Source organism: Calypte anna, chromosome 20, assembly GCF_003957555.1.
Source record: "Calypte anna isolate BGI_N300 chromosome 20, bCalAnn1_v1.p, whole genome shotgun sequence".
NCBI lineage: Eukaryota > Metazoa > Chordata > Aves > Apodiformes > Trochilidae > Calypte > Calypte anna.
Window position 1 is genome coordinate 4,938,848 of NC_044265.1, and position 22,864 is coordinate 4,961,711.

At 40.9% G+C, this 22,864-nt stretch overlaps 1 protein-coding gene across 1 annotated transcript in view; it reads left to right on the forward strand.

The window, feature by feature from the left end:
* The window catches only part of TOP1 (DNA topoisomerase I), a 64,270-nt gene that overhangs the window by 14,630 nt on the left and 26,776 nt on the right, over positions 1-22,864 (forward strand). The window contains exon 3 of the mRNA XM_030462845.1: positions 13,918-14,020. Coding sequence (XP_030318705.1) covers positions 13,918-14,020 — 103 coding nt within the window. The remainder of the gene's footprint in view (positions 1-13,917; positions 14,021-22,864) is intronic.

The following is a 22,864-nucleotide window of genomic DNA, read 5'->3' on the forward strand; positions in this document are numbered from 1 at the left end:
CTAAAATCTGTTCCTTGACTTTCAATTTATTTATCTTTTTTCTCTTTTTCTCTTCTCCCTGCATCTGCTTTGTTTTGGAGATGGCATGTGAAGTAAAATACTTCTGTGTCATTAGCTGATTTTCAGAATGTTATTCCTGTTTCTTTCTTTGGTATCAGAGCCACTCATCACTTAGTTTTCCCACTTAGTTTTTACTTGGTTGAACCACAATCATTAGCTCAAGACTGATCCTTTGTTTCACTACTGGTGCCTTTTTAAGTCTCCTAGAATCCAGTGAAAGAGGATCCCAGGAAAAGAGGGGAGCTTTTTCTGGGGTGCAGGAAATGAAGATAATTGCCAGCTGTAAACCAGATCCAAGTTCAAAACCAAATTGGTACACTTCAAAACTTGCAAAAGTGTCTCTGGAATGCATGCAGCCTCTAGCAGGTTAATCATGTTCAGGGGCTGCAGTTTCAGAAACCACTGGAGCTGCTGTGCTCTTTGGAGTCAAGCAGCACTTTCACTCCCAGCAGTGGTTTATCTGGCCCAGGCTTGAAATATGAAGAATATGAATATGAAGAATATGAAGAGGAGGATAGGAGAGAGCAGCTGCTCCTCTGGGCTGGTTGCATTGAAGCAAATTCCTAAATCAGCTGAAGTGGCTACAGCTTTCGAGGTGGTAGTAGTCCCTGAAGTAAAATTCATAGTAAATTTGAACAGATGCATTGATTCTTATATTGACTCGAGTAAGAATCACAGTAACCTTTTAAAAATTTGTCTGAACATATATGAAACTGGCAGCCAAGAAACTTGTAAAAATAGTTTTTCCTAACCTTACAGTTGAATCATTCAGGAATAAATTATCAGGTTGTAAATAGACTTAGATGTTCCTCCTGTTTCCTTTGCCTATTTCTGCTGTGAAGTAGACAAGTGAAAAGAAACATTTTAATTTTTTCTTTGGAATACTTCTGAATAAACTGTATAACTTGTTTTTCTCATTTTGCATTGTATTAAAGAGGAATAAGAAAATATTAAATCCCTGTGGCTCTTCTGTAGTGCTTAGAGGTTTTTTGAGCATGTTTTTAACTGTCACCAACCAGCCTCTTTTCTATATAAATAATGTTAGCTTTCATGTTCAGAAAACTTGAAAATAAAGACTGTGATCATATTGTAGTTGTAAAGCAGAACCTCTGATATGATTGAATTCATTATTTAACCACTTGGGAATTCCAAGTGCAGTGATAAATGAACTTCTGATGACACTGCACCTGCAGTGCATTTCCTTCACTTTAAACAGCTCATCGAGGTACTATGATAATAGAAGCAATCTGGAAGCTGAAAGAAAAAGTTAACTTTTCATACGTAGTTATTTCTGATCAGGTAAATAAAGGACTACTCTTAAAACTGAGGAACAAGGTAACCAACAGCAATTGGTTCAGCTCAGTTTCCAGGGATTATGCTATTTACCCTCTAATAGACTTTAGGTATGAAACAAATTAGGTAAATGCTTTTATCCTCTTCTGAAGTCTCAATCAAGGCAGATACGAGTTTTGTATAAGATAGAATCTCAAAATGTTGGTTTCTCATTTCATGAAATTCTGGTTTCCATCCAAAGATGCAAGCCACTAGGTTTTTAAAAACAAAAACTAAGCAATCAGAAACCAAACAGAAAACCGAGCTCAGAATACATGGTGTGGTGCTTTTTAAATTAAAAAGTTAGGAGTTTATTAAGCATAATAAAGTAACCACAGCATGTTAATCCTGCATTAAGAAATCAAATTTTATATGATTCAGGTATCTGTATCAGTGTGATTTAACAGTTGCCAGCTAGTGTGACTTGACCTGGATTTAACAAAACAAACAGATTACAGATGCATAACAAGATTAAAACCAGAGATTTAAAGTAACATTTCACATTTACTGATGTAAATTAAAGACTTCCAGTGGAATTTGGTGCACTGTACCTAGGAGCTGTACTTAGAAGTCATTTCTGTGTTGAAATCATAGCTTTATTTTTAAAATCACTTTCACAGCCAGTGTGATCTACACTGCTGTGGTGATGCTTCTTTATAGGTACCTTGTCCCTTTCAGAAGACTCAGGAGTACAGTTTGAAGGGCAGAAATCTCAGCTCTCATTAAACATTTACCTCTTGTTTACTTTCTTGTATATTTTAGCTGGAATCAGGTTTCTTCTTGTATGCTAATCGTGGTCATGTCCCCTTAAGGCAGGGGAATTGCATTCCCTCCCTTCAAGTCTTGAGAGGGGACTGGTGGCAAAGCTGACTCTGGTGATAAGATGTGTGCAGACCATGGCTGGAATTAGCCTGGTGTGGGTGGAAACTGGCTGTAACCATCCAGGGTAGCCCTGTAGTAGAAAGAAATTATTGTAGAGAAGGAGAAAAACAAGCAAACAAAACCAAACAACCCAGTCACCACCTGGAACTGGTGTGGAAGTCATTCCTAAAGCCAGGACCCAGCTTATGAGATAATAATGTAAGCAGCTGGATTTCTGAAACAAATTTTTTTATAAGAGTTTGCCCATGCTTCCCCTATGAGTTCAGCTTAGTAGGGGTGATACTAAACCAGTAGCAGGAGAAATACTTGACTCCAGTGCCCAGAGCACCAGTGCTGCTTGGCAGAGGGAGCTTCAGGATTGTACCAACCACTTCCTGTCTTGCAGACTCAATTTGTTCTCTAATACCAAGGATTGTGGAGGCCTTATTGTTCCCAAGGGTGCTGCCTCTTCACATCTTTCCTCTCAACAGCAAAGCATTAGAGCAGTGCTGGCCAAAGCCACATCATGGTGTCAAGGGATGGTTAATAAAAGGCTTTGAACAAGTGCCAGGAGAGCCCATCCACTGAGGACATGGAGCACACACAGTCTGTACCACTCCCATGGGTATAAACTCTGTGTGTGATCCTGACTGCTGACAGCAGGCTGGTTACTGACTGCTGCAAGAGAAGCATTTTAATGCAACTGTGGGTTTTTTGTTTTGTTTTTTGGGGGTTTTTTTTTCATTTTTTGTTTGTGTTTTGGTTTGTTTGTTTTGATTTTTCTGTACAGTTTTTCCTTGGGGTGAGCCCTTGTGCTGGGTCAAACCTGCCAGCCCTGTTCCCTCCTATGGTGTTAGTGAGAATACAGGCATTGCCAGCTACTGTTGGGACATCACTCTTGAGCTGAGGAAGTGTCAGGATTTCAGGGAGTTTTTACAAACTGCTGCTTTTTAGTGAATCCAAAGCCTCCAGTGATGGGCACAGCCAGCAAGTGAAAATATTTTTCTAGTTGACATCATTGGAGTGTAATTATTCCTGACAACACAGCAGTTTTCCTGTTGGCTACTGCAGTTTTTATAACTGTGACTTTTCTTTCTGTGCCCCTAAATAATATCAGTCTATTGTTTAATATAGCTCAAGTTTTTCCTGTCCTATCTAAGGACTGGAAGTTAGGAGTTGTTTGCTGCTTTTTTCTCCAGATTCATCTGTCTTAAAAATTGGTGTGTAGTAAACAGCTGTTGACTTTGCATCAAAAATGGTGGTGTTTGCACCTTTCTAATGACAAGAAGAGCAGTTGGAGGCAGAACAACCCTCTGCTAGGGGCACTGACTCAGGCTATGGATGGAGCACAGTACATGAAGTTCTCTTGTAAATTTGTCACAGATTGCACCAAAAGATTTTCTTTGCTCTTGACCCAGTCTACTGAAGGAGCTCTCAAAGCTGGTCCCCAGGCAAATTGTCAAAAATCTCCATAAGATGATTCAGCCCTACTAACTGTGATGTGGGCCATGTGGGCAGGAGCACAGTCACTGCTCTCCTTCCTCACTGGGCTTGATTGTCTGGGCTTGATTTTGATGCTAGAGTTGAGCATCAGTTGGGGAGCAACTAAAGAGCACAAGTGGCTCTGGTCTAAGTGCACTTGGTGACTGAACAAAAGTGAGTGTTTCAGTCCACCCTGGCTTGCACATCCTTGCTAAGAAGGACTTGATGAAGAGCAATGAATTGTCCCAAAAATTCTGCAGACCAAATTGCTAGCTGGTGAATTCCTTAAGGAAAAAGATTCCTGCAAACCAGGCAACTGAGGCGTAAGCAAACAGTTTTACTTGAGATTGTGTTGAAGTGAGGGGTAGGTTATCCTTTTGCAGTCTCTGATAGCTCCGAAGTCTAAGTCTGACTGTAAATGCTGAAAGTGCCCCCTGTAGCAAACACTTTGGAGAACCAGTGCAGAAGTTGAGGAGGGGCAGGATGCTTCTGGTTCTTGCTCCTGGGCAGCTCTCTCTGCCTCTGGTGCAGGGTCCATACGTCCCTCCCCATGTCTCTGCCCCAGGGCAGATCATGTGTGACAGCACCCTGGGATGGTTTCTGTGCTAAGCCTTGGATCTGAGCTAAAGGGTGGTTGCTTTTTAACTCTGAAAATTGGATTAGTCCCCCTTGCATTATCTTGCATTACCACCCTTAAATTTTACCTTCTTTTATAATTTTAAACTAGTTTTGACACTCCTGGCTGTTAGACTGGTTTGTGAACAACTTGAGTCCAGCCTGCCTGCTGTGCTGCTTTATGTTAACTGCATTTCACACAGTGGGGAGGAAACCAATTGTGAATTTGGAAAAGCCTGAGATTCAATACTCTGCTGAAAATTGTGTGATCTCAGTGGATGGAAAAGAAATCCCCCAAGAAATCTGCCTGTAACTACTTTTTGATACAATATTTTTTCCCCTGAGCCAGCTCTGGGCCACATTCACTTCCTATACCCACAAGACCTGAAGGGTCTCAGTCCTGCATGCATGTTTTAGGGGAATATAGATTTAGTTGCAACGAGTGTAAAGCTTTTGAAACCTCAGAGGTAACAAAGCTCAAGCTTCTCTTGGCTGTTTTTTGTATAGTCTTGATTTTGCATTTTGGATCTAATAGTGAAATTCAGGTACAGACAGCGTTGGCTTTGGAAAGGATTCTTGGCTGCTATACTTGTCTACCCTTACACTTCCTAACTGTTCACTGGCTGTGCAAAGTAATTCTGGGGTAATTTGAAATGTGAGGAAAAGGAATAAATGCTTACTGAAAGCAAGGCAGTTGTTGCACATGGCAGCAGCTAGGAGGGAAGTGGTACAAACTGGCACATGCTTCCAACACAGCTTTATTTCTAGAGTGTCCTGAAATTTTCCTGAGTCCTACAGTGCTCAATGCATGGATTTTTTCCCTAGATCCTGCTCTCTGCTTCATCCTGGCCTCCTGATTTGCAGTTGTGATGGGCCACAGCTTTTGAAACTTAAGGCAAAAGGCAGCAGTTCTGCTGCTTCTTTCAAGATGTGCATGGAGTGCATAATTTTGTTTATTCATGTGGATGTAGACACATGAAACATCAGGAAAAAATTTTTGAAAGTATTTCTACCCTACTAAGGGAAGAGAAGAGTAATAATATGCAAGATACTAAAATTCTGAATGGAGGCAGTTATGGAAGGCAAGTACTTCTACTCATAAAAGAATGTAACCTTAATAAGAATAAATGTCACTAGGGACAAGAACAAGATTGCTGTTCTCTTGCTTCCTTCAGAGACTACTCTGAACTTTCCTCTCTTCCGTGCCAGCACAGCAGCATTTTAAGCTGTACACTGGTGCTGGTCATTTCCCTGAAGTTTTAACTTGCTGTTCTTTTATTCTGCTTGGTTGGTGGAAATGTACTAATGGGTTTCAGTCTCTAACTCTTATTTATACAATTACAGGAGAATGTTATACATCTTGGGAATCCCAGGAAACACATGTTTCAGTTCACATTGGACTTATTTTGGTTTTGAATGCAAATAATGGATTGAAACTTCATTGTTGCCTCTCAGTTGGGAGCCCTTTGGCCTGTGTAAGAAGCAGCTATTAATTTATCCCTTCTGTACTGATCAAAAATGGGTTTTTATGTTTTATAAGGCTTCCTCAGTTTTGTCCTTTGTGTTAATATTGTCCACTGCAGTTCTGCTTGCAGTGATTTTATACATTTGTTACACAGCAACTAAGATCTGCTGCAGAATAGGTGTGGATGAACGTGTCACCTCTTCCCGAGGGGAACCAACAAGTCATTACATTTGCTGCTGCTCTCTGCACTGGTGGTTGTTTGGCTTCAAAATGCTGGCAGAGTAGCAGTTTCTTAAGGTCAATGTCCCTTTATACCACATAACAATCTCAATTGCTTAAGGATTAATTACCCACAGGGTATTTGGTACTTTCCCAGAAAGTGAAAAAAGGAGGTGTACAGAAAACCAGTAATCAATCCAGTGCAGATGGAAAAAAAAAAAAAAAATTGAAGAAGGGATCAAAACATGGGCACTAAAGAGTATCTGTCCTTCTCTTTCTGCAAAGGCTCTTGCAGCACATCTGCTCACCTGCCCAGCTCCTGCAGGTTGGTTTAGATTGATGAAATGCCAGCAGTGAGGTTTGTTACAGCTTAACTTAATGTCTCAGAGGCTTCAGTCACACAAGATAGGAGTGATCAGTCTGGATTGTTTGTTGTTTTCTTTTTTTCCCTTTCCCATAACCTACCCCCAAGAAGCCTTTAAAGTTTGGGATGGATAAATGAGGGCACAGTTCTGCTTCCAGCCTCGGTGCTGTGTCCTCTCCCTGTCCCACTGTTTACCTCTCTTCCTTAGATCCAACTTGCCCCGGGGTTTCAGTGTAGCAGAAGGTGTGTTTAATCTTATTTTGCAAACTTTGTGGTTTTAAAAAGCCTTGTAAGATCCCTGCTTGCATAATAAAGCTTTGCTGGTGAGTAAGGGGAATTTGTCAAGAAGTTGGTAGGAGCTTAAGGACAGGCAAGGACTGGAGACAGATTTTACACCCCACCCCCCTCCCTCTCTCTGTTCTCCTTTCAAGATTATTTACCAAATCATTCCACGGATTTCTTCCCTTCCCTCTGTTACACAGCAAGGAATACAGGGCCTTCAAATGACAAGATTAATGAAGAACTCAGTAACTAAGGGGTCTGTCTGTCTTGTTCTGAAGCCAAGTTTCCCAGCAGAGTCCTTTTAAGGGAGAAGACAGCTCTGTCTGGCCCTGCAGTATCTTTTGCCTCAAGTAACTGCTGAAGTGTGGGGCAGGGTTGTAAGGTCATTGGTTTTACTCTGTTTCTACCAAAAATGTCAAGCGTTCAAGCTTTGGCAGAATTGGATACCATGGAGTGTGGTCAGTTCTGACTCAGCCCTGATGGAATTTTGCCAGAATAAGATTGTATATTGTTGTAACTATTTTGTCTATTATGTATCTATGTGAATGTATAAATAATATATGTAACTATTTTTGTCAAATTGTAGCTATAAAACTAAGAAAGTAGGTTGACTGAAATCTGCTAAGTGGTGGCACATTTGTTCATTTCAGCCCTTAGGAAAAAGGAGGATGGGCTCTGGTAGAGTCTTACTTTTCGTAGTCAAGTTCCTGCCTTGAAACAGATAAACTGTTTGCTCATTCTGCTATACATTTCCAGGCTCCCTTTTCATTAAGCCTTTACACATTTAATTTTTTTCCTTCCTTTTTCTTCCATTGTATAATTGGAAAATAAATGACTGAGAACCTAAGCTTCACATCCAGGAGCTGCTTTGTGTATTCTCCTCGTGCTTGCTCAAAATTAATGTAGGTGTTCCACAGAAAACTATAAAACTCATATTTTATTCTGGTTTGTGGGGGGACCAGTGAGCACTGCTGGATCCCTGAGCTGGGGGACCCAACCCAGTGATGCACCTGAAGTGAAATAAGGTTGTGGCAGCACAGTAATTGTACTTCATTTGAATTTGGCTTCAAGAGGGATTTTAAGGATTTGGAAATAGCTTTCTGTAGCAATGTTGACTGTGGAGATGTTTTTCAACACTGGTGAAGGGTTGCATGTCAGGTTGCTTTTGAAAGTGATTTCTGTGACATTAAGAATGACACTCCGAATGAGGAAGCAGAAGCCTGGCAGTCTCGTTTCAGTATCATTGGAGTTTCTTTCCTTTTTTGAAACATACTGAAAACCCAGGTCTTTGTTCTGTTACTGAATTTCAGACTTAGCTTATGGGGAACTCAAATCATGGTCTCGGTGTTTCAGTCACCCTCATTTCAGGGTGCCAAATGTTTTGCAGTCAGCTACTGGAGAAATAGTAGAGCACAGCAAACAGACCTGCAATACCTTTCCAGGGTAAATGTTTTGTGTGTATTCTGTGGCTGTGTAAAGGGGGCCATTAGGCCAATAAGTGACACATTCAGTTTCACATGGGAAGTTTATTTTAGGTTTATGGTTTTCTGCTCCAGTATATCATCTACAATGCCATCAACTCTCTCTGAACAATGTCTTCTGGGTGTGTTTTTATGCTTTTGACACTTCTAGCAGCAAATAGATGTTTCCCAGTTTCTTTATATTTCATACCTACAGTTTGTCTTCTTCCAGTCTGCCCTCTTTATTCAGTCTGCCTACAGTCTCTGGTACCTGGATGCAGTTTTATTTTCTGTCCAGTAGCTTTTCCTCTCTCTTTTTTGGGCTACAGCAATGCCAATCTATTTAAACAAACATTCAAATACTGTGTTGTATTTGTGTGTTGTCAATTACTGGAACACCATGATGTTGCAGTTTTCCTTCTTCCAACTGGAATACTGAAAAGATCCTGCAGGTTTCATCATACTTGTCCCCTATGCTGATAGTAAAAGGCTTCTTGCTCATTCTTCAGGATGGCCAAACATACCAGAAACAGAGAGAGCACCCTACTTATGCAGAAGCCTGAAAAGCCTTAAGAGCTTGTGTACTTGTAACAAATAATTACTATCGAGGCATTGGACTTAAACTGGGAGAGAATTTCATATGCTCATCAGAAGCAGAAGTGTTCCTGGAATAGCAAGCGTTTAAAAGTGCTTTTATTAGTTGGTAATGTGATGAGTTTTTCATGCTGTGTCTTCAGATTTGGGCACAGATTTCAGTTGTAAGAATCATGTAAACTTAAATAACCTTTTTGGACCTCAGTGTAGAAGAGCACTGAGATGAGGCTTTGAACAGATAAAACACCAGCTGAGGTGTTTCTACACTGTCTAATGAGAGGAAAAGCAATTGGGGTATTGCTGGTACCATAATGAAAATACAAATAAGTCCTTATCCCCAGAACCTAATAAAACTTTTTGAATTACTAGTGGCAGAAACCTCTCTGTAAGCAGGTTAATGAGGTATTCAGATTGTTCCCACAAATTATAAGTGAACTGAAATACAGCAAACATGGAAGGCTAATAGATTTATCTGGAAAAGCTATTGCTGACCAGAAACTGGTGCTGCCAGGTTATCTCAATTTAGAAGGAAAGAGAAGGACCAGATTGTTGCTCACGTCTTTTTTTCCTCAATTCTTGAAAGAAAAAAAAATAAATGCAAAATGATGAAAATGGAGTAACATTAAAGTGGGTGGTGGGATAAAAATAACACAATAGCATTCTATATCATGCATCAGTGGTACTCTCCTGAAGAATATTGATAGCTCTACTTACTGGGCATACAGGAACTTCTCCTCTCTGTGATTTCAGTATTTTATTAGAAGATTTGCTGTCAAAGCTGAAATACTAATGTAGGAAGTTGGGCTGTTCCCCTTAATGGTGATATGGAAGTAATCTTTTTTGGGAAGGTGGGTGTGGAGAAAGGTATTAAAAAATGTTCTACAAGCAATTGAATTTGTGTTGTGAATTAAAAGAGTCCAGTCCCACATAATTGGTTTTTTCCACCAGGCTAACCTATTAATCCAGGAGTCATTCTCCTTATGAAAGGACACCATTCACCTTTGCTGTCCCTTGGCACTCTCCAGGTGGCTTTCTTTTACTTCCTCTTACTTCACCTCTGTTCTTGTCATGCTGTAGTTGGAGATGCCTAACCTTTTACAGCTCTGTTCTTGGCTAAAGAGTAAAACTGCAGAGTTCCAGCAGTGTGTACAAGCATTGCAAACAGGGCTATGATTCAGCCTTTCCCCAGAGACCAAGCGGTGGAGCGAAGGTAGAGGGGGGCAAGGACATGGACACAGGACAAAACAGCCACAGACTAAAAGTGCTCAGACTTCCCCATCCTTAAATCAGGCGTCCTCATAATTAAACAGAGTCAAGAGATGAATCAACACACAGAAATGCAGAGCTGCTTCTGATTGTTGGAGGTACAGGGGGAATGGCAGGAATAGTACGGGGACTGCAATGAATTTTTGGAGACATCCCAGGTTTAGCATTAACAGAGTTCCGATGCCAGAGATATCAAGCTTTCTAGAACAGAGGAGATGCTAAAAAACTCTTGTTTGGGTTAGAGAATACTGAAGGGAAAGCCTTAGGGGGATAATGGATCTTTGCCCAGTGAGCATAACCCCTGTCCCCACTGTAACCTTGATGCCAAAGACTTTTCGATTCCTGAAATCCTTTCAAATTCACACAAGCTTCTGGGAGTTTGAACTTTGCTCACAGTAGAGCATGGATTTTGCTAATGCTCTTGGGGAAGGAATAGTATTTATCTCCTTGTTTAGTGTTCAAGGGAGCACTCATTCTTAATGGAAGACATAAAAGGCAGGAAACAAATATGAATGTGTGATAATGTCTGACCTCATTCTGTAGCTTATGTGAGGCTGGACCTAGGAACTGCTAATCAGCTGCAGGCTGGGAGAGTTACTGGGGTCTGGGAGATTCTTCTAGGAATCAATATGCTAAATATAAAAAAGGAGAGAGATTACAGGAACACTTGAGTTGGTTGTTTCTGTGTTGATGAGGTTTCCTGGAGGTGCCTTGCTGTATCTTTAAGTTTTACTCCCAAGTCAGTCATACGTTGCCTGAGTAGTTCAATACTGGTTTCTGTGAAGTGGGTAAGTAAACTGGAATGAAATGGCTAAACTTGTTTCATGTCAGCCACTAAATAACCATGAGCTTGGACTCCTAGATAAAGCCAGTCTGGAACAAAGCATTTTCGTGTGAATGTAAGAAGAATTATGATGTACTTCTTAATGACCCAGTCTCCTGAACTTCATCCAGCTCTACTCTCAAAAAGAGACATACATATTTCAGCTCAAGATTGGTTAATAAACTCTTTTGAAGTCTTAATTCTTAACCTACTTCATGGCATTGTATCAGAAAGCAACACCACTGAGTCAGAATACTAGGCAAATACTCCAGAATAATTTAGTTCTTCAGAGACGTGTCTGGGAGGTAACACACACAGCTCCATGGAAGTCCTGAGTTTAGAGTGGTGTCCACTGTGAGAGCTGAAGTACCCATCCAGCCTTAACTGCATTTTAAAAGCTCTCCTGCCAATTTTTCCCTTCTGCTTCTGAGACCATGGACACAGCCTCCTGTTCCCAGCAGCTTTGGGCTGCTGTTTAGCCAGAATACCTGTATCAAAGACCTTCCTGCCACTGTCCTTTGGTAGACAGCAAAAGAAAGCTGGGCAGGGATGAATACTACCAAGCAGAGACAGTTTAACTGGCCAGGGTTTTTTTTTGTGTTTTTTTTTCTCTGTGGTAATAGGCTTTAATTGTCTAAAAATACCAAATTCTTGTAGGCAGTGCAGAGGATTGAGGAAATAGATGTCTGGCTCCAGCATTTCCAGGGTATAGCTCTGGAGCTACTTATCAAGAGCAAATATTAATTTCAGCTGGAAAACACAAGTCACCTGGAAAGGAATCCAGTGATGAAGGTAAAAAACTGTTCTGTCTTGTGCTTTTTTTTTTTTTTTTTTTTCTGTGAAAAACAGTTTTGTGGTTCTGAGCATTAAACAAAATAGCATTGAGCTCAGTTGCACATTTTTCATCGATTGGCTGGAAGAAAAAAAATTACTCAGTGCTGCTTAAAAAGTAACTATGTTATAAAATGAGTGTACATAGTTCTGTGTATAGCATCATGCTGGTTTTTCTTGCTATTTACCTATTCATCAAGTGTAAATAGATGGCTGTTCACTTCAGCCAGTGCTTTAGGAATCAGTGAGTAAACTCCCCATGGAATAAAACCCAGGCTGTATGCAAACAGCCTGAGCTTCTAGCTGCTGGCTAAACTGAAGAATCAAGAGTGTGAAATGCTCTGTGAAAACATTTTTGCCAGTGAAACATGTGTTGTCCTGGTGGGAAGAAGGGTACCAAGAAAACACTTCTTGACAGTTCAGAGTGTGGGTGTCCAGTCCCCACACAGTTTTCCAGAGATGCCTACAGAGCTCTGCCTGCTGCAAAAGAGATTTTGCTCTTTAGGTATTTGAAAACTCTTAGGTATTTTATGCTGTAACACCAAATGTTTCACAGAACATGCCACATGCCTGGGTATCAAAATATAGAAAACTAAATCTTGTCCTTTGAGTGCTTGTACTGTGTACAGCAGAGCACTAGGAAGTGTTGCCAAGTTCAGGAGGATAGAGGAAGGATGAGGAAGGGAAGTTGGAGGCTTGAATGTCAGCATTTTTGTGTTGTTTTGTGTTGTCTTCCTGCAGGTGTATGAAAACAATACCTGAAGTTACAGAAAGCAATAGATTAAAATCATATTCTGTGGAAATATGTGGGTATGCTTCCAATGAAACCTGGTGAATGTTATAGGAGGTTATAGGAGCTGGTGTCAGTTAAGGAGAAAAATGAATTTGTGGTGAAAGACTTGGGAGTCAGGAGGATGAAGTTTATTCCTGGCTCTACTGTGCACTTCCCATGTGACTGAAAGTCACAAAATCATTGTGTTGCAGTTTCCTATTCTTAGTGCAGGAATAGTAATGTTTTTAGAGGCACTGTAACTTCTTTGTAATTAAGCATTAGTACCTTTCATCCAACATTTGTGGTGGAAATTCTGGTGCTATTATCTGAAAACGGTTGCCAAAGTCAGCACAGCCTTTTAGTTGCTATGAGAAGCATGTTAAAAAAAACAAGAAAAGCCCACCAAAAATGGTGGAAGTCTTTGTGTATGCACACATTCCTCCTGACATTACAGCAACCTCGGCTGTAAATGATAGATGTGCCTTTTGAGGACCTAGTTCAGCCTCAGCTCCTTTTGGTCGTCTTACAAAGAACATTTAAGGTCCTAAAGATGCTTGTAAATGAGTTTATTTACAATTCAGCTCTGTTGCTTTTTCTATGCTGGGTCAATCTCCTTGGTGCTATGAAGGACTTTATTGTACAATAGAGTTGTCAGTGAGGATGGGAAATGTCACTTGGAGTAGAAATTGATATGAATAGAATTACTGTTTTCTTGTGGATTTGCTCAAGTGCCACCTTCCATTTCTGACCCGTTCCTTAATTTGGACCTGTCCTAACCTGTGTAGGTGGTTACCACCAGAAGATACTCATTGCAGCTGTTATGTTGGAAATTCTTGCTGGGGCTGTTGTCCGAGGGCAGTGTCTCCTGCAGAGGAGAAGCATGAGGAGAGAATTCCTGATCTTCTTTCTTTTTTTACCCTTTCTTTTCCTCTTCCCTCATTATTCCCCCTTTCCCTTGCTGTGTGCCTGTCATGTTGTGCACTTCTGGGGATAAGAATAAGGTGATTTTAACTGGAACAGCAGCTGCTTTGTCTAGACTAGATACTCAGGGAAGTAGTGGTCTAAATTCCAGGATTCATCAGGTCTAACATTTCAGCTTTGTGCTCTGCTCCTGTATCCTTATGGATTTGACATGAAATACTTAGAGGCATAGGAAGCCAGGTTTCCTGTCTGCCAAGTAAGATGGAACTTGCTGTAGCCATACTTACCTATTCAGTAAGAAGGGTTGCATTTCTTCAAGGTCTGTAAAGCACTTAAAGGTCGTTGAACTAAAGACCATATAAATGCAGCTGTTGCCAAGATGAATTAACTTGTGCTGCAGGGACAATGAATTCATTGAGGACCTCTGAAACTAAGACTTTTTTTTGTGACCAATTTTGAAACACAGAAAACACTGGTATGGGGTGGGTAACAATGCAGAGGTTCATGAGGGAGGCATGGAGTTTTCTCCCAACTTAATTGCTTAATTTTTTTTTGCCTCTCTGCTTGCAGATTCTCACAAACACAAAGATAAACACAAAGACCGAGAACACCGGCACAAAGAGCACAAGAAGGACAAGGAAAAAGACCGGGAAAAGTCCAAGCACAGTAATAGGTGAGGAAAAAGTCAATCAAGTCCTCATGAGCTAAAACACTGCTGCACATGCAGTCTTACAAGAATTACTCTGATAATACATGAGGATGGAATTGTTACATTTTGAGCGTGGTTTATGTGAGTGTAGGTGCTTTAAGCCTAACTTCTGTCATTGCATGCATTTCCATGTGTGTAACCCAAGTAGTGTATCTTGCAAATGTGAGACAGTGCTAATGTGTAAACAGTTATTATAGCTTAGCATTAGTAAAGGCTCTGAAAACTAGTTTAACCCCTTCATGAAGGCTGATCAGTTTCATTCACAATCTTTGGTGTGTGTGTGGTTCCAGTTTGTCAGTAATGTGGAGCTCTCTGGAGTGTTGTCACAAACCAAACTGGTTTGGCAGAGGTTAGCCTGGTGTGACTATTAAGCCTCCCAATAATTAGAATTGTCTGGAAAGATGGTCCCCCAGACTGATGATGATGATGTCCTTGGCCTGCTACCACCATGGCTGAATATCTTAACACTGAGAAGTGGTGTCAGGAACTTCTTCTGGGTTAGATGGTGAATTTGAAAGGGCTGCATGCTGGTTTGCCTGATACAGCTGATACCCTGCACTGCCATGGGGAAGGAATTTCATGCCAGTCACCTCCCATAACATCCACACTAAACATAAACACTTACTTATTCTGTGCTTACCTGTATCTTTTGAGGTGGTGGTGCATTCCACAGCCCAGTTGATGATCTAGCCTAGGCTGTAAACTACAAGAACTGGGATGTGCGGGTCTGTCTGTGGTGGTTTGGTGTGACAGAGCACAGGTCAAGTAAGTCCTACACAGGATGTTACTCAGAAAAGATTCTCTAGTTGTAACACAGGGTGTGCAAGTGCCACGGAGGCTGAGTTGTCAATGAAACTTGCAAAAACAATCCCTAGAGGGTAAGTTTCTGTTGCAACACTTGATGAATGAAATAGTGTTTATGCTGTGGCTAAGCAAGTGTTATTAACTAACTGCTGTGCAACTGAGATAACACAATCTAAAAATGAATAAAACAGTTTGTGATAACAGTGTTTCCATTAAAAAGATGTACATCAAGAAGGAGAGAGTCCATGCTGAGCAGTGGGTTTGTTCTGTTGGGGTCATGTTTTGATTTTTTGGTGACCTTTTGAGAAGTTACACAACCTTACTGTCTCATAATACTTTTTTTTTTTACAATAGGGACAAAAATCTAGGCCACGTAACTTGCAGCATTTACTGGTTTCCATAGTAAAGATGAAATGCTTTGGACACCTTATTTGTACTCTTCATTGCTCACACATCTCTATTGTCTTGACTTCTGATTTTCATTTTTCTGATCTTCCAGCATGCACCCTGATATTGACTATTTCACATCTCCAAATCTTCAGTGCTTCTCTTGGAGAAACATTCTCCAGCAATCTTAGCAAAATACATCCTTTTGTAAGGAGTCATGCAAGCACTATCTTTCAGTTTCTAGGATTCATTAATGATTTGGCCTCATTTGTGTAGGAGTTGGAAATAGTAGTGTATTTTTAACTGAAAGAACTAATCATGGCATGTAACTTTAGTCTGCATGCTTCTGATCATGTAAACAACAAATATTTAAACAGTGGAAAGGAGGTAAGAACAACTGAGATGTTCTGTGAGGTGTAGCTCATGAGATGGTGTAATCATCATCATGATGTAATTTCTTTTTCCCTAGAGTTTTGTCTTGAAATCCCTGTGAGAAAGCCATGATGTTTTCTAGGCTCTGTGCCTAAATCTTCCAGTCTCTATTAAGTGTTCAGTTGTCCTGTAAGCACAAGATACTGCACCTTTGAGTCCCAGAACAGGGTCCACCTATGTGGATGGTGTGAGTGATGCACATGCAGGGGTTTGTTCATGGTGTGTTTGGGGGAGAGATTGCATCATACTGGTTTGCCCCTCAGGCCCCTTCACTGCCCCAGGCTCAGTGCACTGAGCTCTTGGAAGTTTTCTCTAGTGTGTGTTCTGCCTTTCAAAACTGCCACCTTAAAAATGAATGTAACACAGTGCTGAGTCATGAGATCTGGTCTTGCAGGTGGTACTCCAGGAAGGTAATGTGTGTGTGGACACACATGCAATGTTCTGGTTGCATCTCTCCCTCAAGACTTATCTAAAATCTTCACGGCCCCACTCCCACTCAAGGGGTAGCACAGGGTGGTTGCTGCTTGCTGTGTAAAGCCAGCTGACTTCTAAGGAGAACTTCTTAGAAATAACTGACCTCATAATTGAAATTTAAGCATTTTCTTCCCCAAATGTGGCTGTGAGGTTTAGGTGTAGGTCAGTGTTGTGAAGGAGCTAGCAGCCCAGCAGCTAACGGGGTGGAGCTGGAGGAAGATTTATGGGGAGCAGGGAATTGCTTTGAAGGTGGCTGCTGGAAGGACCAGAATGGAGCACGTGCTTGTGGCCAGGCAACTTCCAGGTGTTCATGGGAAAGCTGTGAATAAAATAATTGGTGAGTTATGGCACAGGACAGGGAAAGACTGAAGCAAGCTGAGTTTGTTTGGGCTCCATTACTACAGTCACTGTACAAACTGCTGACAGCAGCTCCTCATCAGCAAGTTTGCAACGCTTGTTGGTGCTTTTTAACAGCTCTTTGAAGCCATTTGCAGCAAGGTAAGCAGGGAACCTTGGTGTGGTACAAGAGGCTTGCTTTCTGTTTCTCCTCATCTCATTGCAGTTTGTTGTAAAGAGTCTGCTGGTCAAAGGTCTTTTTAAAGGTTTTTTTAAACAAAGGTGGCATGCTGTCCCTCTGCTGTGACCAGCCAGCACCTCCTGTCTGCAGCTAAAACATCACCTGAACCCAACTGCAGGGGATGGCATCAATCTCTGAGAGCCTCTGCCCTGCTGAGGATTGTGACAGCCATTTTCACTGGGCATAGTTCTTCACTGAAGAATTGTGAAGGAAAAAACCCCACCTGTTTGTACTGAAGTTTTTCTTGTGACAGTGAAAAACAAGTGAAAAAATAACTATTACTCTGTTAGAAATTAAACAAAAATTTTCTTAGGTGACAAGAATGTGGGATTTTTATATGGTTTTCATGTGCATGGGGAATTTTTAAACTATTTGATAAGAGCCTGTCACCTGTTATTAAAATGGAAGATGAATCCTTTAGAAAAGTTTATCTTAGCTTAACAGAATTGCATGTACATCTTGAAAAGATCCATTCTTTATTTCAGAAAAGCTGCTGTGTTATTGCAGAAGGGGTGCAGGATCTTTGATAATACTTAAAAAGATTGAGCCAGTGCTTTAGCAGAAATCCAAGCCATTGTTGTCAATGAAATTTGGGTTTGTACATCTCTGGCATTTTATACAGTGCATGGAGAGTCCCCTAATTGAATTCTGAGAACTACAGTGCTGCATCAGGCATTGTATGCAGTTTAGGAGCATTGTCTGGTTGTGTTTGAAGCAGATGGTTTTTATGTCTGCCTGTAAGTGTTTGACAATTTCATTTCCTGCTCTGTACTTAAGAAAGGCTTTTAAAATAAAACCTGTATCAGGAAGGCAGAAAAACTCCAGTGCAGGCAAATAAATGTTTCCTGTAGCCATAGTCTGAAGGATCTAAACTGCCAAGTCTCAGAAATATCTATAATAGATGATTTTGATTTCATATAGCAGAAGTGTGTGGAGTGGTATGTGGGACTTCTTAATTTTGCTTCTTGCTTTCCTCCTCTCCCACTCACAAGATGACATTTCTGTATCTTAACCACTCATTTACAGCTGTAGTAAGCCAGTAAAGAACATTTGTATTCCTCAGATCTTCTCTATCAGCCCTCAAGGAAAGAAAATGCAAACCCCACTTAAAAAAAAATCTGTTTCAAAGAATAAAACCATATCACTATCAAGCAATACTATCAAGAAAAATGTTTCCTTTTGCTCCTCAGCCCTCTACTTCCCAATCCCCCAAAAGAAATCTAATATACATCCATGAAATATAAATGCCAGTGGTTAAAAAATACAATGAAACGAATTTGATTTGGCAATACATTTCTGGTCTGGGGGAGACAAACATTACAAACAAGTAGACCATGTGAAATAATGGGTCCTTTGAAGCCAAGGCTTGTTAGACATTGGTTTAGAAGTGTTTGCAGTAACAAGTGTCTTTCTTCTGGGTATCTTGGGCTTTGTGCATGGAGTGTGGGCTGCCAGGAGACTGAAGAGCACAGAAATGGCTGTGACAAAGCTGGGAGTAAAGAGGCTGCTCTTGCAGCACTGATCTGTGTTGTCATTGTGACAAGTATCTGAGCCACTGGAAGAAAAATCTTCTGTCAGATTACATATTTCCTCAGTTTACTAAATCTCTTGTGATCACAGCTTGAGATGAACACAAGTGTGGAATGCAAAAGGGATTTATAGATCTGATCCTCACTGGCATCTGCTAAATTGTTCAGTTTTGCTAGGAAAAACAGGGATTCCAAGCATTTGCTAGTCATGAATGAAAATAAATTTCAGTTCAGACTTCTTGGACACCATCTCTGATTTATTATGTGATACCAAACAGCTAAGAATTGAATGCATTGGGGCAGGAAGACATAGGAACATCTGATGTAGGGGAAAAAGCAATTAAAAAAAAAAATTCAGCACTTCTTGTTCCCTAGTGCCGGTGGATTTATTTTTATTCTGCAGTTTGAGTGCACAGTTCATGTTGGATCATTTTTCTAATGCAACACTGCCTGCCACTAGTAAAAATTTTTTATTTTCATTTAGTAGCCTCCCCAGTTCCTGCACATCCATAGAACATGCATGCTAAGCCTGATCTGATCCTCATCTCAGTGTGTGAATTCTCCTTTCTAATATTTCTATCAGCTGAGGATTATTCCAGCTTTTTATCTTGTTCCTCTTGCTGAAGGCTTGATCTATTATCTGTGAAAGACTGGTGAAAAGACTCCTTTCAACTCTAGGAAAAGCAGTTTCAGGGTTTTTTTTTTTTATTGTATTGCTGAAATCCCAGCAGAACCATTTGGGCTCACGTGTTCATTCCCTGAAATACCACATGATAAGCCTCTCACAGCATAAAATCCTGCAAACCACCTTAAAACGTGTCCTTCACCGCTCTGCCTTCTGTTTCTGAAGCGCTCCCTGCACAGTCAGCTCTTCCTTGGAATGCAGCAGTCCAAATGTGATCAGAGTTTTTTCCATTGATGTTGGGTTACGTCAAACAAGACGTGGGCTGTGTAACCCCTGCTCTGTCCCCATTGTGGTTTTAGATGTCACTAAAATCCCAGCTCTCTGCCATTTTACGCTTCAGTTGCGTTGTAGCAGCTCCCGAGCAGGGGAGCAAAGCTCTGCTTGCAGCAGGCTCTGTGCTTGCTAGGTAGCAGCTTCCCAGTCACAAGCTAATTACAGCAGAGAAAATGAGGGAGAGGAAATAAGAGACACTTTAGATGAAGCCTCCTTCCCAGCTTGTGATTTTGAAGCTGAAATGGAAAGGGCCTGGGAAGGGATTATAAACGTACAGAAATGGCGCCTGAAGAATGCAGTGTTAAATTACTGCAAAGCTGTTGTAGTTTGAAGAAGGAAGCTGTGATCTGCACATCTGCCATTCTTTGGAAACACTTTCCACTTGTGACTTTCCCGTGTGATTGTAGCCTCAACAGCTGCTGCCAGGTGCCTGCTCTCCCTTCCTCTCCTCCCTCCTGTCCTTCTACAAGCATCATCACTGGGAAATGCATCCACACATTTCGAGGGAAATGGCAGCTTCTGGTGCATTTAATGCTTCATGAACTTCAGCCTGAGCTCTGCAGGGCTTTCAGATGTCCCCCTTCACACTGAAGCTCTAAATGAAAGACAGTAAGCAAGTCAGCAGAAAGGCTGTAGTGATTTAGGAGGTGCATTTCTGTTCATTTGGCCTTAGTCTAAACTGAGGCAGTACAGTGATAGGTCTCTAGTCCATGTTCTAGATGGACTGGATAGACTACATCCATGATGTAGTCCATGCTCTGCCTGTATTAATATGGTGTCCTTGTCTACTTTGTTACCTTTAAAACAGCCCAAACAGTGCAGGTCATCAACATTAAGAACCTTTAGATGTGTAAAACTCTTGAGTGTCTTTGAATCACTGTTGAGCTAATGGACTGGCTGAAAAGCAATATTTTATCAGCAAGACTGCTGTTTCTAAAACAGATTGTGAAGAACTGGTTTATGATCCAATTTTCCTCTTTTCAGGCTAACTTGTACTGAAACCTCCCTCTGTCTTCTGGGGGCTTTGCTGTCCTGCTTCAGTGACTTCAAGCTGACTTGGTGGCAGAGGGGTACATGCAGGAAAGGTGACAAAGGATCTGCAGTGCTCTGAGACATGGTTTCAGGATAAAATTACCTGGGTGCATATGATTGTGAGACCTTTCTGTTTGATATGTTTGGTTTCTTTAAAGAAAAGTGATTTTTCAGTTTTGAGTTGGCCAGGAAGACACGATCTTTAAATCGTTCCCTCTCCTTCCTAATAATAGCTTTGGGGTTGTCTGGAAATGGCTTTCTGATAGAAGACTGGAATCTCTTCTTCAGGGTAAAGATGGCATCCTGTTGTCTTCTCTTTTCTTTTGAGATTAGTGTGGTGGTTAAATTGTGTTTCCCTGGAGGCTCACATAAGTATCTTAGCCAAATGAAAGACCAAAGCTTGCAGACTGAAGCTAATGTCTGTGCAACTTGATTTACTTTTGAAGAAAAAGGCTTCTCAGGATTGTTGCTTGAAGTCTTTGTTATCAGCACATTTCCAAATGAGGTTTTCTGGGAGGTGCAGATTTCAGGCCCTCGTAGGGAAAAGGGCCACATGCCTTGATTGTTGCACATCAAAAAATTTTGGGCCGAGTTGTTGAAATCCAAGCTGTGGTTCAGTGTCTAGAAATACGAAGGGACGGTAAGCAGACTGCTTACAAATGACAGAAGAAATTTATGTTCTTCTTTTACACTGGAGTGAGTAGCACATGAAAACAGATTTTTATCTGAGGAATTTCTCCCAGACACATACCAGGAGCAGCAGCAAGCAGGACCTCGAGGCCTAGCCACCAATACTGTTGTTTTGAAAATGAAGCTGCAGAGTGAAACCGGAGACAGTTTCCTTGGGTTATCTGAGCCCACACTGCTTTGGTGAGAAATGTACTGCTTGCTGCAGAGCAAAGGGGAAGGATAGTCTTGTGATTAAAAAATAAAAATCTTAAAAAACCTAAGACTTCTTGATTCTGACTCTGGTGGTGAAAAATCTTAGCTTGGATTAGATTTTATTCTCAATAAGATTGAGATTGGATTGCCTAGCAGCTTTTCTATGTTGGTCATTTGCTCCCTTTTCAGAAGGATTTCATTTGAGCTTCTGCTTAAGCATTTTAACACCTTTATTCCTATCATAGTCTGTGAGCATTCAACACATAAGAATTATCACTGCTTTTGTAAACCAATGGGATTTCTGCCTTTTTCAGTGTTAGTTTTGCAGATGTAGTTTGTCCTCTATTCATTTGTTTTTAGTCATGTTTTGAGTACATCCCAGGGCTCTACCAGTCACATACTGAGAGCTAGGACTTTTGGCTGCTAGTGAGAATGAGTATGGTGCTTTTGAAAACTTGCAGTTGATTTTGGGGTTTTGTTTTCACTTTTTTTTGTTATTGCAAACTCCAAAGCAAGAGACACTGCTGTGGACTTTACCTTAGAGAAATATCTCCATGGATTGCAGTGTGTGCAAACAACTGTCTGAGAAAAACATGTTATTTCAGGTAGGAATTAAATACCAAAGAAGAAGAAGAAAGAGAGAGAAAATAAACACAAGCAGACTTGGCAGTAAACAATATGGGTCTAAGCCTTGTGTGTTGTTACATTTTTTTCTGTGTGATGGTACACGTGTGTAGTTGTAAGACTTGTGTGTTTGTCAAACAGAGGTAAGTAATAATACACAGAGGTAATAATATGAGACATTGTCAGAATTTCCAGATCTTTCTGAGGTTTAAAGTGATTAATAACTTGTGTATGGTTTGGGTTTTCAGAAATTCAGTGAATCTAGCTGGAGCAAAGGCAAATGAAATAGTTGTCTTGAGTCTGAGATACTACTGAGATGTCAAATCTGAGGAAGAGTAGCAGGCATCTCGTGGATTTCCGAGATCCAGTGTCAGGATGTTCTGTGTGTGCTCACATGTCCTGATCACACAGTGTACACAACACGATCTGCTGGGTAAGAATAGTCTGCAGTTGTTGAATCTTCACTTGCAGGCAACATGTGATGCTGTGTGTCTCTTTAAAAGAATTTCTAGCGTGCCAGTTGCCCTTTAAAATTTAGATACTCCTTTACAGTTTTGTAGGTGGCATAAAGAGGTTGCTAGAGACTTTAAATGAAACTGGTTTCTCTTCCTGCTGATCCTCTTGTAATGTGACACAGTACATGAATACACTGATTTCCTTCAGAGATGGATTTTTCATGCCTTAGCTGCTTGGGCTTGGAATGCCAGTATGTATTTATTGGAGTGTGTGCTACTCTCTGAGCTTGAATAATTTAGACCTTTTGCAGGTTCAGGTCCTTTCATGCTGGTGTTACTGGAGGCTCTGCAGCTCTCCAAGGTGCACTTCTGCTGGCTTGGGTGTGGGTTGGCATATTTGTGGCTGTGGTTGCTGCCTTCTTATTCACACACAGACTTTATGGGAGATGGTTAATGTGCTGCTGGCTTTTCATGGCCATTGGACAGCCAACCCTTTTGCAGTATGGTTTTTATGATAGAAAGAAAACTTGAAGCATGTGTCATTTTTACAAATCACATTCTGACCTGCTGTTCCTGAGTTGCTGTTTTTCAGGGCTGTGTTCCCCCAGAACAGTTTGAGCGTGCACTTGAGTATTGAAATAACTGAAATACAGA